General features: G+C 42.0%; 1 protein-coding gene and 1 long non-coding RNA gene across 5 annotated transcripts in view; both read right to left on the bottom strand.

Moving 5' to 3' along the window:
• SNX9 (sorting nexin 9) overlaps positions 1 to 1372 on the bottom strand; it is a 59086-nt gene extending 57714 nt beyond the window's left edge. For both annotated transcript variants that reach the window (XM_085217115.1, XM_085217116.1), the window contains exon 1: positions 1059 to 1372. In XM_085217115.1, coding sequence (XP_085073241.1) covers positions 1059 to 1070 — 12 coding nt within the window. In that variant the 5' untranslated portion in view covers positions 1071 to 1372. The remainder of the gene's footprint in view (positions 1 to 1058) is intronic.
• Positions 1373 to 7481: 6109 nt separating this feature from the next.
• Positions 7482 to 26373, bottom strand: LOC104909748 (uncharacterized). 3 transcript variants are annotated; one of them, XR_014881359.1, is made up of 6 exons: positions 25280 to 26373; positions 24025 to 24230; positions 17720 to 17900; positions 15911 to 16009; positions 11192 to 11327; positions 7482 to 11109 (listed from the first exon to the last, which is right to left on the bottom strand). It is a non-coding gene; the product is annotated as an uncharacterized LOC104909748 (long non-coding RNA). The 3 variants fall into 3 exon arrangements; XR_014881357.1 differs by having other exon boundaries at positions 7482 to 11327; XR_014881358.1 differs by lacking the exon at positions 24025 to 24230 and having other exon boundaries at positions 7482 to 11327.
• Between the last annotated feature and the right edge of the window lie 1293 nt (positions 26374 to 27666).

Genomic DNA, 27666 nt, shown 5'->3' with positions numbered 1-27666 from the left:
GTGAGTAACCCTCTGCTCAGACAGCTGGAGACTGTTACTTAGCCATCAAATCCTACCCACTGAAGATGCGGGAATTCTCTGATACTGAGAAACACCACACAAGCAGCGTGCTATACGACAGGTGCCTCGGCAAAACAAAAAGTGTTTGCATGGCTGGGCAAGTTTCAGAATCAGATCAGTCTGAAAGTATTACTTCAAATACCAAAAAGCCTCTTGGAATATTTAGACAGCTTAGAGATGACGCTTACCCATCTACACGAGCAGAGACAAAACAGCACCGCCACTTTCATCAACCAGTATAGTAAATAAGTATTGTTAATTTAGAAAGATACCGGTTTCGGATAGGATGGGCTAATTTTGACTGTTGCGTTAATAGCAGATACTGTTGAAGAACAACGCAAAACAATTTCACTTCCTCCTTTTTTTTTCCCCCTACCAATCAGACCCTGCGACTCTTAGAGCAAGACGCACGCCGCAGCCCTGGAGAGCTGCCCCGGCCCTCACGGCCACCACGGCACGCAGCTCCTTGTGCGGAGCAGCCCTCAGCCCCCCGCCCCTCAGCCCGGCCGCTGCCGCACGGCAGCCGTGTCCGCCGCGCCGCCGCAGCCCTCGGAGCCCCCGCATTCACCCAGCGGACAGCCGGGACGCCGGGCCCAGCAGCGCGCAGGCCTTCCCTCCGCACAGCCCGGCAGCCGCAGGGGCATGAGGCGGCACCAGCCCGGCCTCCAGCCGCTTTCCGTCCCCGCAGCCGCGCCGGGCGCGGCGAGAGGCGGAAATCCAGCAGAAAACAACTTCGGAGCCGGTGCTGCCCCTCCGAGCCCTGCGCGCGGCCGGGTGGCGGCGAGGGCCCGAGCGCGGCGCGACACGGCGGTAGCCCCCTCCTCCCCGCCCGGCGGCGAGGGGCAGGCCCGGGGAGGGGACTCACTCCGCAGACCCCGAAACTCAACCCTCCTTCTCTCCCTCGGTGCCCGAGCGGAGCTCCGCCGACCCCTCCGCTGGGCCCGCTCGGCGCAGGGGGCGCCCCGGAGCCGCCCCGCCGCCCCCCGGGGGCCGCTCACCTTGGTGGCCATGGCGCTGCCGCTGCGGGCTCGGCTGCCGCTCTGCCCTCCCCGCCGCGGCCCGCGGCTGCTCGCTCGCCGCGTCCGGCCCGCCCGCCGCCACTGGGCCGCGCAGGCGGCTCCTCCTCACCTCCCCCGGTCGCCGCCGCCGCCTGGGGGCCGCTGGGCGGCTCAGCAGCCGGCCCGGCGCTGGGCGGGCGGCGGCTGGTGTGGCAGCGAAGCCGTGCCCCCTCCCCGCAGCCACTGCGCTCTGGCGCGGCATGCGGGGGCAGTGGCGGGGCCGCTTTGCCCCCCCTCGCCGTGAGGGCTGGAGGGAGGGAGGGAGAGCTACAGGGGGAGCTGCTCCGAACAGACCCCGAGGGCGAGTGGGTCCCCCATGCCCCGGGCCTGCAGCGCCTTTACATTTCGGTTAGGTTTTGCCTCTAATTCCTATTCCTGGTGCCGGGCGGCTCCGGGGCTGTGAAGTGCCCCGCGGTGTCGACAACGCGGGCAGCACTGCTCCGGCCGTCAGAGGCCATTGGAAAGCTCGCAGAACTCTTTCGTTATCTGTTTGGAGTCGTTATTCCTTGGTTTCCTCTGTACAAAGATTCTAAACAGCAAGAAGAGGAATTTCCCTCTGCCGGGCTCACTCTGCACCTTTCACCGAGATGTGTTCTAGCACTGGTGCTGTCAGGCCTTGGTGTGTGGCAGCAGGGATATGGCCTCAAGAATCCGGCCAGGGTCTGTGCCATTGCTGTCAGACACTTTGCCAACATCTCACAAACAATAACACATCTTACTCAATTTCCAGCTTTGGGGAAGGTGTGATGGGAGACCAAAACAAAGGGCAAGGAGGAAATCAGGTGGCAACAGTAATACGAGGTTCATGGACCACATGAAACCCACCTCTGCCACGTGTATTTGATGTCTGATCAGGAGAAATCTCCTTTCTGTGAAAGGAAGAGGTGTGGATGCTAGGTTTGCCAAGGAGATTTCTAAAAGGGAGGCTGTGATCCTGCTCAGCTCCTTACGTCCATATTTCCCAACCTGTAGAAATAACAAACCTCTCCTCTGCTAGTGGTATGTTTTCTCAGGGAAGGAGCTCTATTAAAGAGAAAAATACGTCTGCATTTTTTTTAAGTAAGAGAAAGAAATTCCATTTAAATAGGACAAGTGAAATAGTTTCTATGGAGAGTGTGGGTGAGGAATTGAGAGGGACCTGGAGCAGTCACCACTATTTTTCAGATAGTTGAGATAATTAATTAGAGAAGTTTTCAAATGCCATTACCTCAGGTTTTAACTTCTCCAGAATTCACTGAAATGTGTACAGTTTTTATTCCAAGTTTTATTCCTTACGACAGCAGTGCATGCAACCCATAGCACGCTTTTGCAACACTGCCTTTAATTTGAAGCCCAGTTTTGCTGCATGGTTGCTCCCAGCCTGGTGTTTCATCTATTTCAGTCGCCCTTCATGAGCAAACCTCTCTGAAGCCCTGCTTCCTTTTTATGCTTAGGGAACCTGGTCCTTAACTTTCTTGATAATAATATTTTCAATGCAGCACACTGAAACTTGGTCTTAGAGGTGACCTAGTGAGGATTTTTGTAGACTTTCGTACAAGAAGTGGGGAAATAGTCTCCACTCCAACCCCATACTGTGCAGAGAACAGCCCAGCAGAGGTCTGGCTGAGCGGTGGGAAGAAGGCTGGGAGAAGGAGCTTCCAAGCCAGGGTAGAAAACAGCCCACTTGCTTCCTGGATGAAATAGGGACTTACCCATTTAGATATTAAGAAGAAATTCTTTACTGTGAGGGCGGTGAGACACTGTAACAGCTTACCCAATGAGGTTGTGGATGCCCCCTCCCTGGAAGCATTCAAGGCCTGGCTGGATAGGGCTCTGAGCAAACTGGTCTAGAGGGAGGTGTCCCTGCCTATAGCAGGAGGGTTGGAACTAGACGATCTTAAAGGTCCCTTCCAACCCAAACCATTCTAAGATTCTACAGAAATATTTTGTCTCTGACATTTTTAGAGCCAGAAAATGGAAACTTCTAGGTGAAAGAGCAGAACATATTGATGTCTGCTTGTATGCACTTCTTCTTCACATTATAAGCTGTAGGGATAGAGATTCTATGCAGAAGCACCATCTAAGTTTGCCACAGTTTAAAGGTGGCATAGCTATGTCCACAGTGCTAGCAAGGAAAAAGGGCCTGGACTGATTTCTGATTGGAGTAAGTCCACCTGCTTAGGATTAGATTAGCTCCCAGAACAGCAGATTTTTCTGGTCAGCAGACTTTTGGAGTGGTTTAAAAGTGAATTAGCCAGGTAGCTAACGGTTAAGCAATGTGCAAGTATAGGTATTCCCTGCTCAAGGAAACTCCTTGGCCCTGTAGATGGACTAGACCTGATATAGACAAGGGCTAAAGTGCAGCCACATTTTGTAGGACCAATGCATAGTTAAGGAAACCTTGGATTTTATAAAAATGACATAGGTCTGAAATCAAGAGACCCAGCATTGTCTTATTTAGAGCTGGTCAACAGGTAGGTATGTGAAGCACCCTTTCTCCATTTACCTGATGTTATGTTTTTCTATGTGATCTATAATAAACTTGAGGCTTTCACATCAGCTGGAGCCTGTTATTCTTTACATGTGGTCAGGACAACTGCAAGAAGAGCTTCATTTGCAGCTGCTAACAAGTGTGCTTTAACAAACACTGCTTGGCCACGTGGAGAGTAAGAAACAAAGCCACAAATTATTCAGCCTCTCTATATGCCTAAAATCTCCAGTTTATAGTTTTCCACTGTGAACTACTCATAAAAATAATTCTTGCCTGACAAGTTTTAGGGATGAAGGAAATGCTAACATTTCTTTCCAGGTGAAAGAATGTTCTGGAACTATTATTTTGATGTGTTCTTTCCAATATTGTTCACAAGTAATTGCTGTTGATTCTTGCATTAACGAAGACATTCTTAGGAATCGCTTAGGATTACAAATAAATGCATCTCTTCCTACTGCAAGCTTTATTGTTGCTTAACACAAGAGGTCAAAGAACAATGAATTGCCAATAATAGTCACCTAGTATTTCCAATTTTCCAAATTAGTTAATTTTCTGCTACCAAGCTGAGTCCTAATTAATTAAGACTGGATGTTTGCTTAGCTTTAGACGTACAAGAAGTCTTAGTGGCATTTCTGTAGGCTGGAAACAGAGGGCTCTGCATGGAGCTTATCAGCTTTGAAACACAATTGGTTCATTATTCACTTTGTAACAAAGCCCCAACAAATGCTTTAATAGTTAAATATCTCAACCTCAGAAAAACAAAAAGAATCAACAACAGAATAAAATCTTTTACCAAGCACATAAGTTACTTTTTTAAAAATATGTTCTCTATAGATTTCAACTAAGCATGTATGTTTGTTGTTAACCTGTCTACATCATTTTCCAAGAACAATTGCTGCTACAGAGTTCATTGAGATCTGTTATAGACCATCATCAAATGAAAAGCTCCCACCAAGTGCTATGCAATTTTTAAAATTAAAGATGGACTCTGGGAAAAGATATTTGCCAAAAATTGTTCTCTGCTGGGCAAGGCCTGCCTTGTAGTTTCACCATCAACTGAAAGTCAGTCCTTGTATGGGCTGTGCTGACTTAAGCAAGCCTGGAGGGGAACGATAAAAAAAAAACAAACACAACAGTGTTATTTAGATAACCTTTATGAAGAAAACCATCTAGGGAAAGAACTATGACTTGCATGTCTCTAAGCTGCCGTCCTCAGGTGTGCCTTGAGTTGGTGCACCTTGGATTTCTCCCTGCTAGCAGGTTCTGCTCTTAGCACTACTCAGACAATGCATGGGAATTTACTGGTTTTTCAGTATCACCCATCTTTCCTGGGTCATCCCGCTGCATCGATGAGTTAGCAATAAAGTTTTCAGTGTTCATTTCATGGAACAATTTAATTACCTTTCATCAACTAAGTGACATCAACTTTGCAAATGGAACAGCAGAATGTCAAACACATAAGTGTCAAAATCTCAGTAAGAGACGTACTGAGAGCATGCTGTCCCAGGCCTTCGTTTTCAAAGGTATTTCATGAAGTGAAAAGTGATTTTTCTTCCTTCCTCATTGAAAAGCTATCAATGAGATGTGAACAAGGTTAGCTCCATGTTATGTGCTGTTAACTACGGAATGAAAACCAATTATAGCTACTAATTGATCATGAAAACCTAACAATGAGTAGGGGTTAATTAACTACAAAGATATTTCATACTTCTTCTGCTCCTTTTTTAATCATCGTGCATAACTTTATCAGCTGATACACTTCTTGCTTAAATAAAAATGGGCACAGATTTCCAGTTTCTGAAGCCTTCAAATGAAGTGTTTAAGTAATGGCTTAACTTGGAGATAAAGAATAACAGGGTATTCTTTATCTTCAGAAGCCATGCATGCATGTTTTCATGTACCTCCCCGAGAGGTTCTTCAGGCATCATGTTTTCTCCCAGCTGACCAGAGTTTCTGTTAAACAGGAGTTAACACAATTTCTTTGATGTTTGCCAGATAGCAATATGAATTAAATACTGCTTTGTCCTATTTCCTCTGTCCTTCCCTCTCCAAAATTGGACAGAAAATAATAGGAGTTGCCCTATACATGAAACCTAAGGTTAGCTGCACAGAGAGTGCAGGCAACAGGAGAGCAGCTGGAAACAGTATGCATGCCTCTGTACAGTGTGCCATCATCTGCAAATTTCATATGAAAAAAATACCTATTGAAACATTCCAAGGAAAAATGTTATTATTTTCCTTTATGTTATAGTCTGAGTCTTTGACCACAAGGGTCCCAAACTCATTTAGTTGGAACTGTCTGTGGCAGATCCTTTTAAACAATACTCTGCTCCTGGGGCTGGAAGGTCACTATGAAACTAGCCCATCTTGAAATACCATAGGATGTTAGGGTAAGAGTTCCCCAGCTCAAAAAGCTATGGAAAAATGTACCCAGAATTGCACCAAAATTCCTTTCAGTTTTTCATTCTCAGAAATCGTCCCTGAATAAGCAGTTCTGAGAAAACCTGTACTTTGTACATTTGCTTTGGACTTCAGGGTTTTGTATGCTTAGAGCTGGCAATGAAGCACCACTATTATCTGAACTCTGGCATACTATGTTGTTATTCTTCTAGTAAGTCCTGATTTGATATAATTATATTTTTAATAAATACAGCTAAAACTGGCTTTCTGTTGCGTATGCATACGCTGTTTTCTTTACACTGGGGGAAAGTGCTGTGCTAAGCTAAAATTCTGTGCTCTGAGGGGGTGGGATTTTTTAACATATTTTTGTAAAAGTCAACAGTTTTAAATCATGCTGGTGCTGGACTTCCTGGATTCAATTTTCTCTTTCAAAAACCCATGAAAACAACCAATGAATGCTAAAGAGGTATGAAAAGATACCCTGAAAAAAAGGAAAAAAAAAAAAAGAAGAAATTAAAAGGGTGGGAAACGAAATGCTGTTGCAATATGCTGTTGGACACTGAGAGCTATTTTTGTTTTATTTTTTGTAAAGCTGGTTACATAGAATAAGCTTTGAAATAAATGATAATAAAACATCCAGACTTTTTTGTTCAAGAAATGGAACAGATAACGTGAAACACCTGACACAAGTATCATTCTGAATTTTTGCATTCCTTTTAGGCCTGTACACTGATTGTTAGCATACCATGTGTATATATACTGCTGTATGTGCATTTCATACACTTCTATTGGCTTGCGTTCGGATTTTTCTTAATATTTTGTATTCATTTGGGTCTCAACGCAATGACTGCTACGCTCAGTAGGTTTTGAACTCATCTTTTTTGAAAACTTGAATATGATTTAGCAAAGAGAATATTCAAGAAGTACACTATTTCCAAATATGCTGTTTTCTGACTTCAGCAAAAGCCAGGAACTATCAACACCTATTGATTCTCACCACTGCTGGCTCTGTCTATCAGGAGTGCTGAATGCCTGTGGCTTACTTCCATTTTCTCCTGCTGTGGTGCAAGAGCTTTGGAGAATCGTGGAGTTGTTCTTTGCTCTCCAGCTAACTGTGCACATACATGAGATACTTTAAAAAGCCGAGGATAGAACCCAAATTTCCTTCTGATCGCTAGTTGTCTTGAAGATACAGATAGAGAAGAAAGCTGCAGAGGATTGCAGGGCTAACATTAGAGATTTGAGCCTTCTTCTTCTGGGATCTGAGCTATCACAGTGTGGAGCAGTGGCACCCATGATTCTGCCAGTGTGGCAGCACTGGCTGGCTATGTTCCCATGCACAACACATGCAGTACTATGGTATTTTTATGGTAAGATCACCAAAAGATTGAACCAGGCCCTATTGTCCATTACCTCCATGACTGCTATTTCCTTTAGAAATACTAGACAGTTAAAGTACTCCATAGAAAGAAATTCTAGATCAATCGACCCCCCAGGTTTCATACTCACATTTAATGAACATAGGCCAAGGACAAAACAAACGCAAAGTAACAATTTCTGGGAGCTATTGTTCACCTGCTTTCTCTAGCAGGGAAAAATGTCTAGTATCTATGTTTATCTGTCTCTCTATCTAGAGAAAGAGTTATAAAGACTCTTTCCAGTCCATGTAAGTTTCTCTCTCATGTCAACCCATGTTAGTTCTCCAATTCATAATCTAGCCCAGACAAACTCAAAAAGGAATAAAGAAAAAAGTAGTGGCTTTCAAGAATTTCATTATTGTGTAACTAGATGTACTCCTTTTATATAGTTTTTCCTATCTTGAAAAATGAACTTGGAATCCTGAGGTTCCTTTTTACCATACTTTTTGTGTATTAAAGTCATAGCCGATAAAAGCCATGCTATCCTAGTAAGGAGATAATATTGTACCACAGAAGAAAAAAGCAAAGCCTCTGGCAAGATGATCATCTACAAAGCAGGCTTTGTAGTCTGCATACCTTGCATTGCTACTGAGGAATTATGCAACTGTGGGCTGGTCAGAAAATTTTAAGTATCTAAGAAATTGTTTATAATCACTGACTCAAATCTGGATTTAAAAAAAAATAAAAAGCAATTCACTTTGGACAGTTCATTAGCAGGAGTGTTAAACTTATATTTGACAGTTCCAAGACTCCTTACAGGAGTTTTAAAATCCTTTTGGCAATCCACTATTACTACCAAGTCTATGCAAGCATTTCATTCATTACCAGTGCTAAAAAAAAGAGATACTTTTGAAATGTAAGCATTTCATATCTTCGTTCACACTAGCTGATAGTTCTTTTCACTGAATTACCAAAAGCAGCCTGAGGGGTGGTTTTATTTCTCCTGTAAGGGCAGCTGTCCAAAAATCTGCAAAAATTTCCAGGAAATCTGACTTTTACACAGAGGTTAAAGAAAGCAGACAGAGAAAAATTCTGCAGCTTCCTTTCTAAAGTGCAGATTTTCTAAATCTGAGGGACAGGTAGTAAAATCTAAAACTTAATTCAGTAGGGAGCAAGAAATGCACTCTGTGAATTGAGACTTCCCCTTTAAGTTTACAGAATAGCCTTGTCCAAAGTTTTTGAACTTGAGAGAGATATAACAGATGCAGCACTCAGTCATGTGTCTTGTTTGTGGTTAGCCACACAAAGCCTTTTTTTTTTTTTTTTTTTTTTTTTTTTTTTTTTTTAATTCTGAGCTCTACTCCTTTTTGTTGTTTGGAAAAAGAAGGACTGAACACAGCTGGTCTTGACACGAGCAATAGTCAGTGAAGATATAAAAAAGCCCTATCTCATCCAACTAGCAGATGAACCTTAATTACCTCACAGCAATGTGATTACCTGTGAGATGTCCCCAGATCTGGGGACAAAGAGGACCTGCTGTATCACAGAATACTTTTTCTAATTTGCTTGAGCCCACCTGTGCTTTTTTTCCACCACGTGACATCATTCGGTTTGTCTGCAGTGAAGAGTTTATCCAAAAGGGGCTCTTTATCACGAGCTTGCTGCCTTTTGCCAGTCACTGCTACATCAGTCCAAGATTTAAAATATTGCTTCTATAGACAATGAAGTAGAAGAGTTAAATAGAAAGGATACTGTTTTAAAGTTACCATAACAAATGAAAGAGGAAATGGGACTGGAATCTGACATTCAAAAGAACAAAAAACACACAAAAAAACTAAGCCTTGATCACAGTGCAATGAGGCAGAAAACCTGCTAATATTTGCAGTTTTGGTTTGCGAATCTTCTGTTTCCAAGCTTTGTTTCCCAGCATAAGCCTGCAGCATTCATCCCTTTTTCCCCTCACAGTCTGAGCATACTTGTGAGCAGTACAACTGCCTGGCTGTCCCCCTTTCAAAACTAAATGTATCACTTCACTACACTTCTTTTTGCTCTTATCAAGGCATATTGCAGACTTCAGGCTGAATAAATTTATTTGCTCATTTCATTTCCAGATAGCAGGAGTTTTCCCCATAGCATTGCTTTAGTCGTTGAATTGGTTGCATGTTGCTGTGCATGCCAGTCAAGGCCTTGTTACCAACACTGCCCTATGTTGGTGCTCCAGCTGCAACACTGATCAAAATCAAGGCTTTCCCTCATCCTAGTGTCTCTGAATTTCCAATCTGTCGAGCTGCTTTATCCAGCATTAGAAGCCCACCCTTGGCCTCACCTTCCAGGCCACCTCTCCCAGTGCTGACCCTGTGCCTGCAGTCCCCAGCGATCCCTGCTGAACAGCAGCTCTGACCCAGCTGGCAGCAACCGTTTGGGGCTCTTTTCAGTCTGCAGCTGCTCAGAAGCACCCTTGTACAAAAGCAGCTGTAATGGCAGGCTTCTCCTCAAGGTCGGATGATTTATAGGATTGAACTCTCCAGACTCTCAGTCACGTGATCTGGGAGAGGATGATGAACAGGCAGAGAGGAACTTCAGCTGAAGAGCTGTTCTCCGGGATCCAGAGCTGTTCCTATGCGTGATAGGAAGATGTGCTTCCTTCATGCAGAGGCCTGCTCCCTTAGCTTCCCTGGCAGCAGGCCTCCTTCAGGTATCTTCATGAACCAGCAGATTTAGTTTCAAAAATAACTGACCTTGCATATTTGCTGTCTTTACGAGTTGGCTTCTGGAACGTGAATACCAACAGGCAGTTCAGGGTAACCTAAGAGCATCTATTATTTTCCCTCCCTTCTTAGCACAAGCTAGGTTTTGCAATATCAGAGTAAGCTGATTGTTCTGTTCACTGGGAAAGCTGAACTAGCAGATTCTGCTGTGGGCTTTCAGTGAGCCATGCAAGTGAGGAGGGGAGATGCGGTTGTGTTTTAAAGCAGCAGTAGATTAATGGCTGTGCGATGACACTTTGTGCTGGCATGGAGACAGCCTGAGCCAGCACAGTGCCGGGGCCTGGCAGCATTCTACTGCTGCTGCACTTTGCTCCCTAAGGCTTGCTCTCAGCTGGCTGTGGCAGCAGTGCAATGGGAAGTGCCCTGATGTATTGAGGGCTGAAGGTCATCTAAAAATAAAAGTAAAAAGTGGTGTGTCTTTTCTGCACGTTGATGCCAGCTTTGTGTTCCTGTACCACAATTTGGACACTCAATACAAATCTTCCATAGAAAGTTTCTTCCACTAATAAATGATGCTGTGTGCTCATATGCTAGGTGGTTTCCTGTTCAGCTAACTGCAATCTACCTACCAGAAACTCCTCTAGATAATATTAATTAATAAATCCTTATTCCTTATTTTCCTCTATTGCTATTTGTATTTGGGAAGCCGTACTGCTTATTTTTCATCACTTCCTTTCTTTCACCAGGCAGATGGCTGTTCTTTGCAGTTGTACAAAACTAATTCTTCTCAAAGGAGAGCTATCTTTGAGTCCTTCAAATGTAGAAATTCAGATTTTTTTATAAATTGATTTTGTACATACTGGCTCTGAATTTCATCAGATATCCACTTTGTTTTGGGGATTCTGATATTGGGAGCTTCTATTTCACCACATACATCAGCTCCCCATTTACCCACCGCCTCATTCGTTGAAGAAAACATTCCTTGCCTTTTTATGCCAGTCCTTGATTGCTCGATTGCCCTTCTCTGTACTGCTCCCAGCTTTCTAAGGTGCTGCCTAGAACAATGCAAGTGTAGTGAATAGGCAGATAAAGACATCCCTGAGTTATCTGGAGTTATAACAGTCACTGCTTACTCACCATTGTATTCCTCATGAATTTCATTTTCTTGTATCTTAAATTCAGCTTCTCTATCTCTGGCTACTTGGGCCAGTTCTTGTTTGGCTGAAGTCTGAGTCAGGGCAAAATCTTAGCAGGAAAGAAGGAACCAGATTTCCTGTAGTGCAGTAGAGAGGAAATAAGTAAAATTTGTGTAGCTCGTAATATGTAGCTTGAGAGAACTTAAATGGGTATTTGTTCTACTGTTCTGATAGGGCAATTAAATTGGTGTATATAAACATGCAGTACCTCCTTGGACTGGGTGGAGACCCTGGATTCAGCTCATGAAAGACTTCAGACTTACAGTCCAACTGATACAGACAACAAGAAGGAAGCATGGAAATGATTTCGGGTTTCTCAGGACTAAGGCTGACATGGGACTGTGTAAGTCCTATGTCTGGAACACAGTTTTGGATACCTGCATTGAAGGTTGAATGATCTGCAGTCATTCTGAACATGCAGTGTGAGGCCCAAATCACTCAGATGTGACTGCGGTTATGTAGTTCCTGGCTTTAGGATTTGGACAATGGAACCCTGGGTTTTTAAATGAAAGCACTGGGTTTTTTTTGTTTGGTTTTTCTTTTTTTTTTTTTGAATGAATGACATCTTAATTTCTGTTACATCTGCTTTCTGTGAAATGTGCATACTCAGATTCTCTAATTTAAAAAAAAAGTCAGCATCTTATAACTTACTGAAGAGGAAACATTCTCTTCTGAGGAAAATTCCTATCCTCTAGTCTTCAATTATTCAGAGGTTTTGCAAATATCTAGTTCATAGGAATTTTGGAAATTATTCTCTCTGTTCTGTTTGAAGGTCTGGAATTTCACTGTTTTTTTCCTGCTTTCACCTCCTTCCTATTTTGAAATATCAAATTGCTATATTCCATTCGGACTTTTGCTTCCATTAGCAGAGAGAACAGGTGTGCTACAAAATGTCATAAGCTAAAAAGAATAGAAAAAAAAATCATCAAAAGAACTGGTTGCTATGCTTCCATGCTAATTCCAAATTGCTGTTTGAATTGCTTAACAAATTGAATGTTTGTTTATATTCTATATCCATAGAATACAGTTCCATAGATAACAGTATACTTGCCAAAGCCTATCAAAAAGGTTAGAAAATTATTTTGTAAAATGTTCTCCTTTGCAGTAATTTCCAATGAATACTTTTGTAAAAAGACAGGAACACATTTGTGTTAAATCACAAAGGAATGCTAATAATCACCACATTTTGATTTCAAAGCTTGGATAAACTAACACATGAAATTCCTTAAAATAGCCTTTCAGTCTTCTTTTTTTTTTTTTTTTTTTTGTTAACCAAGCGTTGAGACTTGCATAATTGAGCAGAGAAGAGCTGAAAAGCTGATGCATAATTTGTTTTCAACTAAGATGGGTTTCTTAAATTTGCAGAGCTGGTTGTTAGAAGATTATTTTCTTTTGGGGGAAGCTTAAAACTAAGTACTGACACTAAACTCCGCTAAACAAACAGTAATATCTCTGACGTTGACATGGAAATTTGGTAAGAAAACTTCTCTGCTTCTAAGATTTTGGAGACTTCTTGGCTTCAAATCCATTATAAGCCAAGAAGTCACATCTTAGGTTAAATCTTTGAATGTGGGAGAACTGCTTCTGGATTTACATTTTCAGAAGCTGTTTTACTGACAGAAACAGAGATGAAAACTTAATATACATTTACTTTGCCATAGGGGAGAGGACTATACTAGAGCAAGAAAGGAAAACACAGTGTGCTGTCTACAAAAATAAACAAGGAAATAATATTGACTAGAAAAATGAAAAGGATGTTGTGTTTCAGTAACAAGCAGGCAGTGTGTATTTTGGGTAACAAGAGGATACATTGCAGCCTAATGGGAAAGGAAGAAAATATTGATTCTTTACTATAAAATTTGGTATTTTTGTCTTCATTAAACAATGTGCTTTTAGTCCCATAGTGTAGTGTTTCCTTTTACATATATTCCAAAGCAGGACAGGATGGGGGATGAGACTGCAGAAAATAGGGAGAAAAGCTGTGTAACGTCAATTTTAAACAGAAGGAAAACAGAGAAGCAGCTAATTATAGTCTGAGGAAAACACTTGGAATAGCCTTGGTCCTTTGGGAGTGACTGAGAAGCAAGGTAACTGTCAGGACGGGTTTAAAGCAGAGCGGTCCCAGCAGACAAAGAGCATGTGCCTGGATGAGAAAAGGAGGTCACATCTAAAAGCAAGCCAGCTAGGGAAGAGACAAAGACTGATCCTAATCTCTGAGATATGTTTAACCTGTTTTAAGCCAACATGTATGATTAATTTGTTTGGGAGTGGGGGTGTTAAGAACATGTTCGCTCACATCTTTTTAAACATGATCCGTTTTCCTAAACTGGGCAGAGAAAAAAAATGCCTTTTGTTGTTGCTATTTTGAGATTGGTGTTTTCTTTTCCTGTTTGTTGCTGCTGTTACTTGTTTTTTTCTTTTCTTTCAGGGGGAAACTAACAAATAAAAACAAATACCCTATTAGGCAAACGAGAAATTGATTGAAATCCATTCAGAATACATCCACCCCTTTGGTAACATATTCCAAGGAAAAATAATGAGCTTTAACAGTGTGGAAGCAAATCTTCATCTAAGGGACAAGCTCTGCAGGAGGGTAGACGAGAAAGAAGTCACTTGGCCTTGACACAGAATTTTTCACATCTGAGAGGAAGTCTCTTGTTTGGGGCTTTGGAGAGTGTTCTCCTGGGGCTACAGGACATCGCAACACAACACAAGGAATCTAACAATCTCATGCTGTCAGTCCACTACCCTTCCGCAGTGGCTGATAGGTGTTTTAGCTTACTCCACTCAGCTAGGAGGTTAGAGAACAGTTTCCTGATAGCTAACACAAGTGCAGAGGTACGCATGAGATTTTGCAACCTTTGCTGAGGTTGGTGTTCACACCGCTCGTGTCAGTGTCACGATTACTCATCAACATGAATAAGGATAATACTGCCCAGCCCAGATGCTTGGTACACAGGGTAATATGGGACCTATGTGGAAAAGCCAGAAGTAGCCTGCTGATTTCAGCACCTCTGCTGATCAAATAGGCAAAAGTCCAACAACATTAAAATATCAAATCATCTCCTGGGGGTAAAATCTAGTTGTGAAAAGAAGCGTAGGAATGAGAGAGCAGAAAGAAAAAAAAGAACTATCTTAAGCATCACTCAAAATTGCAGATCCCATGTAAGGAATCAAAATTCAATCTGTGCAGTCTTTTCTCTGTGACATTTGTAGTTTTATTGGGTGGAGGAGCTGGTCCCACATACCACTTTTTGCTATCCAGCATCCAGAGCAGGCCCATTCAGGGCAGATGTCAGTGGACTAGAATGCCTGGATTGAACACGTGGAAATAGGGGTGCAAGGAGTCTACCTCTGAGTCAGCGTCTCTGGTTCTGACCTAGGAAAATCATTGCCAGGTCTGTGAAGGAAACATACTCTAATGCACGATAGGAATCATGTAGTATTTTATGATGCTAATGGATTGATACACTTTCCAAACAAACAAAAAAAAAATGATATTCTTGAGGACTGCAGAGTTTCAAAATGGGCAAAAAATATTGTGAAAGTGATTGTTAAATTCCAAGTGCTACAAGATGTAGAGTGGCTTAACCATGGAACTGTAGCACATGCATAACGTGCCCTGCATCAGCTCCACCCTTCCAGCCAACTCTTTTGACAAATAGCTTGTCTCCACATAGACTACGCTCCCAGATTGGCTCCTCTCTTGTCACTAAAAATGCTAAGGCAGGTGCCAGGTTAGGAGGCAGTACTTTTTGATCTCAGGTCATCTAAGAGAAGGAGAATCACGTGAGGGCAGAGTAAGCCGTCCCATGCTATTTTCCTTGTCCTCAAGTGCAAAGGAAGGACGTTTACAATTTTACAGTAATAATTTCTTAAGGAGGCTTTTAAAACTCAGCCTTGTTTTTGTTCTATATGAGACTAAAACAAAGCAATATTATTTGTGAAATAAATGCTACTTGTTCATTAGGAAAACCCTCTGCCAAGCTGCAAACACTTTTGGCTTTGCCTGAGCTGATGGAATGTATATGTTGGTATTTACCAAACCAGGGAGAATTTCTGACTGCAGAAAATCTCTTTTTATGCTTAAATAGCTGGACAAGGCAAAATAACACTTCTTAAATTTTCTCAAGCTTTAGGAAGTTGCACACTGCCTCTTTGCATTTTCTTTTATGTCTCATTTTCCAGTTTTTTTATAATTTCATGAATAGAGTTGTTTGGGGCTTGTTATGTTACATTGGTTAGAGGCTGGTGAGGAAAGGAATCCTTGAGCTGACTCCGTTCACTTAGTATACTGACACTGCTTGAGTACTCCTAAACCGTACTCCACCCAGGTCTACACTCTTCATCTTGATTTCTAAAGCCTAAACATTATGTGGACCTTTTTGCAGCCAAAAAGATCTTGCATGATTTAAACTTACACCGGAAAATCTCATTAATTTTATCCCAGAAAATCTTGGTTCACATACAGGGGCTGCGCTGCACTGTGTAATTTCACAAAGAGAAAAGTGTTAATTAATGCAAACGACACACTTCTGTGGGCACAAGAAGAAAATATTTAAAGAGAATTTCACAAGGTGGAGGATAATGTACTTCTTAATTAAAACATGTCATCATTAAAAATGATTATGGTCTTCCCAACACGTAGGCCTTTACTGACCATGGAGAAGCTTTGGATCAAGCTTTGTGTGTTGCTGGGCCGATGGATTCCCTTCAGCGGTGGGGACAGGTTTCAGTACAATGAGCAGGTAGCCATTGCCTGTCAAAAGACAGAGAGATCTTTTTTACACAATTTAAATTGATTGCCCTTTAAAACAATCAGTTTTGCAGAAGGCTTTGAGAATTAGACTGGCTGCAGTCTGTGGCCCCTCCCACCTGGTTGCTTGGGAGGTATGTGGGATAAATTCTGTATTTTCTGACTTCTTACAGATCCTGTAACAGTGAATGGCAGCAGTGATTTGTCAAGCTTGAACACAGTTTCCCTTCATTGTCCTTCAAACTTGGACCTCCCTTGTGATAGACCTGGCATGCTGCATGGATGGCAGCTCTGCCCAGACAACAGGAGCTTCTGTCAGCAGGAAAGTCATGGAAATTCGTGAGAACTGAGCCCTCCTTCACAGCAATGAAGCCTACCAGCTGGCACTGGCTGCCATCACAATTACAGACTACCATAGCAAAGAGATGTGTCCAAGGAGTGCATTCGTATCTTGGTGCTCTGGAGACTCCTAAATAAATCAAGGTTTAGCAGGAAACAAATTAATCAGGGAGCAATTCCTCTGCCTGCTTTCTATAGAGATGTCTGTTCTTCTGGAGCTCAGGAGCACTGTTGATGTACCAGCTGTTCAGTGCTAGCTTAGCTCTGTTTGTTTGCTTTTTCAACAACTTAATTTTGAAGGTTCCTAAAATATTACAGGGTAACCTATTCTATAGATTTGCATGGAGAGTTAATGAATACAAAGATACACAGATATGCACACTTACTGTGTGGTCACAAGCTTGTATTCACTTCAGAGATGCTGGAGCATGTTACAATTTCTTAGCATTTTGTTCAAATATTATAGTTTTAATAATTCTTTGATCACCATTCTGTGATCACACACAGACAACCAAATCTATCCTGAATGATGCTCCATCAATTTTAATGATACTGCAAATGATAAGCAAAACTAATCTTGATCGTAGGCCTTCAAAACAAAAACTGAATGTCTCACCATTAGTGCTATAGGAATAGCAAAGAAATTAAAATCCCCTGGTGGTTCTTACCCAGTCACTGCTGCCTTTACAACTTGGTTACATTCCAGTTTGAATTACTTTTCTATTGAAGGTAGCATATGTAATTATCATTTGCTAACAGCACCTATCTAGTCTGAGACATGTAATGGATCTGCATTCTTGAGGTCTGACGAATGGTTCTTTAATTACAGCCACAATTAAATCCTAGCTGTGTCCTTTGACCTGCTGCCTTTCTGCTTTAGGAATGCCACACATCTGTGCTTGTTGTCGAGGTCACTGCCATTCCAGCCAACATTGTCCCTGAAGGCTCACACCCAGCAAAACACTCGGTGATTCACCACTGCAGCTTGAAAAGGCTGAATTACCCGCTCAGTGATTCCAGAAGTCATGAGTGTGCTGCTGTTTCATCATGTGCTTTGTTGTGAATTGCAGGCAACTTCCTTTTCTCAGTCCTTTAACTCTGACAGGCCAGCTGTCATTTAATTGATTCTCCATTACTTGTTATTTACACATCCTCTAGAGATACTTAGCTCTGAGTTCATCACATGTTTTGCTGTGGGGTGTGTGTGTTTTAATAACTTGCTGGCCAAATTTCTTCTTGGAGTGAATCATACTGCTCTGCCAAATCTTTCCTCCACCACTCTCAGACAGTACAAATTATTAACCCTAGTCACTAATGATGACAACATGATAAGAAAGCCAGAAGGAACCTCAAAAGCATGCTGAAAGATCCTACCTCTGAGAGGCAAATATGCAGGTCTAGCGTCTCTCGGGTTTTTGGTGCTGATCTCCATCTACAGAACGCATCAGCTGTTCCCTGTTCCTTGTAGCCTCTTGCTGAAGACGATGACCCACGGATACTCCATGAGGATTATCTATGTGAAATATTTGACTGCTCCCAGCACAGCATCAACTCTCTAAATAAACACAAAATTAGATTTTCACATGAGCTCAGCCTTTATGTAGCCACTAAATGAAAGGTTTCAAAATAATTTTGCACGCAGTGCACAGGAATCTTAGAAAAACCACTCCTTGACAGCTGCTGTCAAGTACTTTGGAGGAAGCAGGAGTTATCATTATACAAAACAGAAAACTAAGAAAACTATATAATTTATATTTTAATTAGATTTACATCAGGAAGAATAGTTTAACAGTTTCTTAGGAAAGAGTCAACATTTTTCTTCTAAAAAGCAGCTGGCAAGGTCACACAACTCTAACAAATCTCAAATGTCACCCTGATGACTTCCATACCTTTAATCAACCCTCACTGTTGTATCCGCATGCATCTGTTTCAAACTATTTTTTTGCATAATTACAAACTAATTTTGAAAGAGATCTTCAGTGAGTTTCACAATTACAACCTCTGCATATGTTAGTATCATAGAAACACTCTGACTAGCAAATTACATAATTATATCCAAAGAGGAGCAACGTTCAGGATGTTTGATAAGGTATTTCTTGTTCACGGGTCAGTACAGGAAATTCGGTGTCAGACACATCCTGAGAAGATGGATGGTATCCTGTGATTTAGGGACCACTATTCTATATAAAACAGTGTACTTCCCTTTCCTACCCTTCTCTACTTGTCAGAATTATATTGCTTGCTTAGGGAAAAAGGAGAGATGGAATTATTTTTTGAACAATATCACGTTAAGCTTAATTTCTTTGTCTGCCTGGGGGTAAATATACCAGTGGGATCAGGACCTAACTGTTATCACACATTGCTAGAGAGATGGTTAAACATACTATGGAGACAGTAAGTACAGATGGATATGGTCTGAGACAACTTCTTTATTTTATATAGTTTATTTTGCTATCCTCTGAAAAACCAAGGATATACATTCCTTTGTACTTTGCATGATAGGCTGCCTCACTGTTTCCTCCTAAATTATTGGGCAGAAGTGAGGGCTATTGAACTGAAGTAGTTCCTATTCTTTCATTAGGAGAGTTGCGAAATCATGTTGGATCCAGCAGCAAATTCCCTTTGCGGTCCCACTAATGCTTTTAATGTAAATTATTAAAGCCCAGACATGGGCATTAATATATAACATTTTATACAGCTTTGATTTGCTGAACTCTTCTGCTCTGTATCCTGAGCTGCTCACAGAGATTGAATTTCCTGAAAATCAGCTCCTAAATCAAAACTTTTATCTTTCTTGACACAATATATCATGGCTAGAAAGAGCATTGGCCTCTTTCACGATTCATAGAATCCTATGTCAGGCCATGTGCCCAAATTTCAGCAAATCAAAGTAGTTTAAGCTGCTTGGTTTTCTGAAGATGTGCCATCAAGATTGCCCTTTGTATTATTTGTGAAAGAAACATTACATTTTTTTCTAAAATAATTCTTGCTAGGCTGGTGTCACTCATTCTACTCAATAGCTTGGCTATAATTCATCCATTTATCTTTAGAAGCAGATTATAATAGATTATTGATATGTTAAGTAATTGGAGCATATACCTTAAGAGCCAGATTTCCTTTTCAGAAGAATCGTGTGCATTTTGATTAGCAGTGTAATACTGAGTAGCACACACAGACTGGTAGATGGCACACAGATACTTAAGATACCAAAATAAAGCTATCTTAAGCCCAGAGAAGAACTGTACCCTAAGTACAGGAAATGTCTCAGCTCTTTTCAGAATTGCAAGTCCAAGCTAACATGAATTTATTTGAATTAAAAGTATACCAATGAACATATTTTTGGGGGGTGAAATGACCTTCTCTTGACTTCTTTTCTTCTAGCTGTATTCTCAGACTTCCTCAGTTTGTACTCTGCATATACAAAGTTTTGGAGAACTATTTTCCTGTGATTAAGTAGAATGCAGATTACAGTCCAAGCACTACAGATAGACCTATAAAAGGTCTGAAAAAAATCAGCAGTACAGAAGTCCAGCTGGAAAGGGGAGACAGAGTTGCAGAGAAAACAGCTGCACTTGATCTTGAGATGGACGGTCAGGAGGAATAGGAATTTCCAGCTTGGATTAAAGGACACAAAAGTAATTTTGGATAGAAGCTTCATCACATGTTGTCTGAGCGCTGCAGTCCATTTAAGTAGATGCTGAAAACATCAGTATACCAGATAATAGATTCCAATAAAACCATATGGAAAACAGAACCAGTTTCCGGATTTTTTTTGTGTGTGTGGTGTGCGCTTAATCAACATGCTTAATGTTCTATTTGGTTTGATATTCAGCTATTGATGTTTTAAATCAGATTTATGAGCTGGATCTGACTTATTTAAGACCGGTCTTTTCCATTTGCCTCACATTACTTACTTTTGGGAAAGAGCAGCTATATGGGGCTTCAGACCATTTGTTTTGGGGTTATTCTTTACTGACATAAGGTCTATTTAGACAGAGGCTTTTTGACACAAATATTGCGTAAAGCACAAATATAGCACGGCACCCTTCGTGACTGTGTGCTCAGTGATTCAGTGATGGCATTGGAGCTGCTACTTAACAAAACCAGGAAACAGGCAAAAACATCTTGGAAAAAAAAAAAAAAAGGCAGAGAATAAAGAAATAGCATTTTAGTTGCCTTTTATAGCCAGGGCCAAGAATGCAAACAACCCAATAACTCCTCATCTATTTGGTTAATACTGTGACACGTGTTCTTGTCCTCACGAGTCTCTCAGCCTCAAATCCCTTAAAGAGCCCAGAGGAGTGGCACAGCTCACTCCCCACAGCTTCAGCAGATGCAGACAAGCCCTCTCTTTTTCTCCCCTGGCATGAGCCTCCATTGGGCCCTGCAAGGTCGTCACAGCACTGTGAGCCCTGGACAGGCTTCCTCTGCCTGCTGCGCCAGCTGTGGGACTGCTCTGCTCCACGCAGCTGCAGAGCAGGAGAGAAGCTGGCTCTGTAATTAACTGCAGGAACATCCATGGAACTTGTTCTCTGTGGACCAATCACAGACAGATGAGGTTGTGTTCACTGCACAAGCAGCATTTATTCAACCCTCAGCACACAGTACCTCAGCTTCCTTCAAGCGGGAGGGAAAACAGCCACAGAAGCCAAGGGCTTCTGGGTTTCACTTTGACTCATGATTTGGCCTTACTTAGTCACATCATCTCTTTGCTTTTAGTTCCCTCATGGAGGAAAGCACACAATGCTGGATTTGACTCGGCAAGGGAGCTCTCCCAAAGGAAATAAACTGGAGACTGCTGTGCAGAGCAGCAGCAACTCTCCCCACGGACAGCATCCACAGCAGAGGTGGAGCAAAGTGCAGAGCCAGGCTGTGACCTGCGATAAACCGTCACTAATCTTGAACCTCTGGAAATGATTTTCCAGGTGTCAATAGCACGGCTCCCCAGAGCTGGCTTTAAGTAGAAGTGAAGCTGTGGTGCGATCCTGCCAGCTCAGAAGGGCAGCTGGTTGCCTGTTCTGCTATGGGAGGAGAGGGTGGGAGAAAGGGCAGCAGGTAGGACAGCAGGCCTACTTCTGCCCAGCCCGAGAGCCACCTGAAGCAAGGGAAGTTCTCTGCCTCAAAAAATACCCCAAAAAGGGGCCCTGTGCATATTCATGGTCACACCTGCAAACCTACAGCATGAGAGACAGAGAAGTTCTATCCAAGCACCCAAACCAAAACAGAGTGAAGATGTGGATCAGTGTGTGGTGAAGAATTCCTCTCTGCAAAGTCTCGTGATAAAATTTAGAATCTATAATCTTCAACAAGGAGTTTTTGAAGAGAACTAAACCAGCTTAATAGGTAGTTTTGAGAAGTGACCCCCCACGTATATAATGCATACATATAGAAGTACAACAGCACAGTATTACCACCATAACAATTTATAAACAAATAGTTATTTTCCTTTCTAGTTTCTAGATTTTTAAATTCAGATACGGTGACGTTTTCCCCTCAGCCACACAAAAACAAGGCTAGAGGTTGTCATTTATCATTTGGCAGCAGGAGCTGAAGCTTAGCAGAGCAACTCAATAGCTTTTGACAAAAGCATGAAAGCTGGCAGCATAAGAACCTGCCAACACAGGCCCTTGCCAATATTAACAGATAGAGAGATGGGAAAATATTTCAAAGCACCAGTGAAGGAACTTAAATGCTCTTTAACTGAGGGGTGCTTTTCTACATCTATTCAGCCTGGCTGAAGATAGGACAGGGAACCAAGCAGTTCTGGCCAACGCAGTTGTTCTGTGCAGAGCTTGATGCTTGCCAGTGCACTGGCTGGCTGAGTGTAATTCCTATCATTCTCATAGGGACAGTAAGAAAGTGGTCAGCCAGGGTGGAAATCAGGAGGAAGTCTGACACGTGTGACCTATGCATCCCATCCTTGCAGGACATCAATTATAGGCAGGTTTAATTACATGCTTTCACCCACAAGACAGAGAGCAGTGCTGGGGACTTGCTTTGGGGAGGCAAGTGCAGTGGGGCTGGGCCAGGAACACAGTATCTAACTGTGTTTTTCATCTCCAGGAGAGATCAGAAGAAATACCAGCCCAATAAGTAGCACATTAGCTTTAAAAGGCCTACCTCAGCTACCTGCTCCAACGCTGCCCTAAGTCAAATGCTTCACAGGAACTCAGCAGGTGAATTTCAGCACGTGCCTCCCACAAAGTAACATCCCTGCAGCAACATCTAAATATTTCAAAGCAACTGCAGCTCTGGGAATTGAAATGGGGAGGTAGCTCTTACAGAGTAACAGAGAGTCCTCTATGAGGTCTGAGAAGCTTTTCTCCTGCTTAGGAATGAGGCAGCACCTCAGGTCCTGACCCAGCCCCAGAACATACTGCAGTCTGTGGGCAGAGAACATTTTCCCTTCAGTTTCCCCCAGGACTTTTTTTGCAGAATAAATAATTTGATCTTAGGTAACATTTCAGATCTCACATTTTGGTGAAGAAAAGCCAAAGCATGCTGATTAAAAGTCTCATTAAAAGATTTTGTGATGACTAATACGTCACATGGAGAGATAACTCACTTTCTGCTTCAGAAGTGTGGTTTGGGACAAGCTGTTCTTCACAGAGCCTATACTGCAGGGAAAGGATTTAATTAATACTGTGTCCACAGTAATTGGCTATGTGCATTAAATCACATGAATTTCACGTGACAAATCCTGCTATACGCTGCCCCGTGAATTCTTACACTCATACCAAATACAGGAATCATTATGTGAAAAATTCTGCGATCTGGCATATGAAAGCCTCATGCGGAAAGACATTCTGCCTCACAGTGGGTTTGCAATCTGTTAGGGCTCAGGCTGGCACTGACGCAGTAGTTACTCAACTGAATTTAACATTTGGGAAGGCAGTAATGCACATGGTCAGACTGAAGCAGGAAAGGACAGAAACAAGTTTGGCAGAAAGCAAAACACCAGGCATAAAGGTAAAAACAGGGTAATAACTTTGGTCCTGCCTTGTTAATCTAAAATTCTGTCTGGCAAGTACATCCTGAAGAGAAAGGACACAACATACACTGACTGCACCTTGAGAAGGTACAATATATGACACGATCAAACTGATTTTATTGTCTACGCTGTGTCACCTAGATGAGGTGAAATCCAGAAATCTTGTCCTGTAAGATAAGAAAGCATGGCTTTCTCTACTGCCTTCTGTAAGAATCTAGAGAAGTTTTAGAACAATTACTAAAACATAAATGACAAACACTCCTTTACTGCTCATGGCAAAGTGATAAGGAGGAGGTCACCATTCCATCTTGTTAAAGGAAAGCTATTTCAGAGCACAAGTCTTTTGGGTGCTCTGCTTTGGGAAAAACTTCTGCACAGACACTTGATCAAGCCTCAGACTACCTAAGCTGGGCCGTAAGGGTGTAGTACAGTGCTGTCAGTGCAGTCCATAATCTAAAACAAGTTTTGCTGAGAGTATGCTGGGGGTACTCACTTCTGCTTTTATCCACTAAAAATTATTCGTTCTGACAGAACTACTTAGTTGACTGGACCAGGGGTGGAATTACTCTGGTTGCTTTCATATTTCAAGTCCTCCTCTGAAGCCTGGGAATTTTTATGGGGTTTGCCTGAGGCAAATCTCAAGAATGAAGATTGGCAGCTGAAAAAAATTGTTTTTTCAAGGACTTACCTGAATGCCAAAGAACGCTGATTCTGGAGGCAGCCCAGCGGGTACTGGGCTGTGCTTGAGAAGGGGAAGAGCTGAGGAACCTGTGCATGGTCTGCAAGCACTGCTTGCATTTTTGCAAGTAAGCAAATAACACGAGAGCCTGAAGCCAGTGGTGGAGCTACTGCCATAAACAATCCCTGGACTGGTAACGCACCTATTTGCTTTTCCTCAGAAAACAACAGGGAAGATAAAACAAAAATCAGATTTGATATGGAGATCAAAAGACGTGTAATGAGTAATTGGACAGGGAAGCCCACTACCACATGCATCACAGATACCAAGATCTTAGCAGGAAGAGAAAGCATCAGATATTTATAGGAAACAACAGAAACACCTGAAGACTTATTACAAACAATCATCCTGGATGTTACGGAATGGCTGAAAAGAATCAGGTTTCACATCTTAGGCCTATTCTTCCCAGCAGAGCACATTTCTTCTCTGCCTTGTGGCAGGATATCATGCATTTTCCCTCTGGCCATTGCAAACTGATGTCACTGATCTAAACAGATCGATGACCTGATAATAGCTGCGGTTCTCTTTTTGTAATTTGTAATTCAGCCAACTGCTAGAACTTGTTCTGACTTCCTATTTTATTAATTGCAGAGAGACAGCTCAGTCTGATTACAAGTATCCTTATTACTTTAATAAGCAAATAAAGAAATTAAGCAGTTCTGGGGAACCTTCTTATATGAAACCAGACCTGATTGACTTAGTCTAAGTCATTTATTAGGACTCTACAGGTGCCACCACTCCTGCTCTCAGGGAGGTTAAGTCAGAGGAAATAAATATGTAAATTAATCTTATTTTGAGCAGAATTGATCTACTAGCTATTGCTTAGGGGAAGAAAACTGCTCTCCATCAAAACTCTACTGAACAGCTCTTGCACTCGTAGTAGTGAAAGAGATAAAAGCTTTTTTGAGAGTGCTTAACTTAGAAAAGTTTTTTGCTCTTTCTTATCCTTTTTGCTTGAAGAGAAAATAGACATGTATATTTTAGTAAGCTAATTTGTGAACAGCCAATACTTCAAAATGAAATAAAATTTACTGAGCTGTCAACATCTTTTCTTGTTGGTGTGGGCACTGGGAGAACGGCTGCAAGCCAAGCAGCTACAGCTGGTCCTCGTTCCCTCTGTCTATTGCAGGCATCTATTGCTGTCATCCAGTTTCTTTTCATAACAAATTCACTTAAGGGAAAACAAAACAATAAAAAAACTCACCTTTTCTCCATAAAAGACTAGAGATGAAACTGAAAGTGTCAATGTGGAAAAGCAGCATTTGGGTTTCAATATGTGGATGATGGACTGAAAAAAACAAATTTACAACTTTACAGTCTTCCCCTGAAAAGTGTTGCAATTTTAGCCACCAAGAATGTATCTGAATCATCTTGAAATGTGGTTTGCAGTGACGAAAGATGATGTGCAAAAACAAGACTATTTAAGGATATAGACCTATGTACTATGCAGAAAAATGGAAACCTACTGGTCTGTATACTCTTGGGTGGTCAGAGAAAAGATCTGGAGGGCTAATAACAGCGTAGCTCCAGCACAGGCACACATTCAGCTCTAGATAACTGTGAAGTTGTTGTGGAAGTACATTTGCCTTTCTTCCCTTTCCTATCTGGTAAGGACAGCCCTAGCACTAGAACAATATCACTTTATCACTGCTTCTCAGGTCCCTCAGCACTCAAGTTTGCCAGACAGTAGTGAATGTGCCAACAGTGAGCTATACTCGGGCCACAACACAGATACAGAAAGCCAGAATATTCCCTCTTCTCTTCCAACCCTGTGTGCTACTTAAAAAGGACTGTCTGGATTTTGGCTTGCACAGTAAGTGCTTTGAATTACCCCAGCAATGCTGCAAGGCTCTAAGGCTAGTTTCATTGCAAGGTTTCTACACTGGAAAACAAATTTCAGCATGTGGTATCTGCACTGTGTTCCCCTTGAATGAGGATGCCTGGATCCTTGCACTTGGCCAGCTCTTTTCTGCGACACTGGATTTCTGAAGATTTTAGCAGCTAAGCCTGCGCAGCAGAAATATAATTTTTTTCACAGAGCAGCAGTGTGCAGCTGTCTCTGGGTGGGGTATCACAGAGTCTGAAGTCACTTTTGCACAATTTCCCCCTAGATCTGTATTGTCCATCTCTTGCTTTGTGGAGTGAGCAATAAGGACTCCATAGAACTGTTCCAAGATCTGGATGGTGGTGGCAACATTCCTCAGAAAGCCATATGCCTCTTATGTCTTCGAAAGGCAGCTGGGAGACAGACGTGATTCACCATTTCAACATCTTGGCATGTTTGCATCCCTGCGGAGCTCTCAGCAATCTGAAAGACAGAGACTGAAGCCAATAGAGCTGCAGATTTACTCGAAGATCTTTTGAACCTGGACAGCACCTGCAAATTCTGGTAGAGCTGAGTGTAAAATCAGGTGACTTGGCAGATGCTCATGCCAGAAGCACCAAAAAGCACTGCCTGGAAAAGTTTGTCAGAGCCAGAGGTTCTCAGTTCTGTTCCTAGACTGTGAAGTTGACTGTTCTCCCTCCTGCAAGAGATTCATCTTTTATGGACTATCAACATGAAGTCCAAGAATTACAGAGGATCTGAGAACTAGAATTTGTGAACCATTAGACTTTATTCTCCTGATAATACCATTAGATCTCTGTATAGCTTCTAACATATCATGGCCTAAGTTACCACAATGTTCAATGTTTCCTTCAGCAGCGCACCATTGGAAATGCACTGAACTTAGGGAATATAATGCCACTTTGCATTAATAAAATAAATACAGACTGAAGTGCATCATCCTCTTATTTTCTCTCCTTATGGGATGGCACAAGAGTAAACCCCTCCTGGAATGAAGGCACCTTAATGCCTGACTATAATTCAGTGAAAAACAGTTGATCTGCAATGATTCTAATTCTATATATTACGAGTACACATAAACCACAGTACAGCACATGTTATTCTGTCAACCTGGGGCACCTGGGAACTGTAGAATATGATAAACCTGAACCCTAGAATACACAACTTTTAAACTGCTGGTAGTGATTTTCACTGCAGTAAGTAATTTTAGTGAAAATACCCAACCCTTCACCAGGGGAGAGGAGGAAAGCAAGAAGCCACATTTCATGTACGAGGAAAGAGAAGATTAAGCTAAATTACTTTTCTGTCTGGGAACTGTGTCTGTTTTGTAATAGAGTGTTATTTCCCAGAATGAACCCAGGCAGTTTGTTGAGCATCTGGTACAGTAAACATGATGACTATAAACAACTTGCTTGAGATCACGCAGCAAGTCCCTGATCCAGCTTCCGAAGTCCCACGACTTAGTCACCAAGGATAAGCATACATGGCACACTTACCCCAGATGACTGGCTCTGCTGACTGAGCACCAAGATCAGTTCAGCAACGATTACTGTGATGATGCACCTTAAAATGTCCTCACTTATAAAACAAACAAGTCCTTAGTACTACTGTTCTGGTTTCACATGCAGGCTTTCACTTCTTTCCAATCATATGAAGAAACAACCTAAAATCACGAAGGGCAGGGTGTACATGAAGCATCACATTTCCAGAGATATGGCTGTTATTTCTTTCATGTTTCATACTTC

Source organism: Meleagris gallopavo, chromosome 2, assembly GCF_905368555.1.
Source record: "Meleagris gallopavo chromosome 2, MGAL_WU_HG_1.1, whole genome shotgun sequence".
In the NCBI taxonomy this organism is placed as follows: Eukaryota; Metazoa; Chordata; class Aves; order Galliformes; family Phasianidae; genus Meleagris; species Meleagris gallopavo.
The sequence above is the reverse complement of the archived record's forward strand: the minus strand, read 5'-3'. Positions and strand labels throughout refer to the sequence as shown.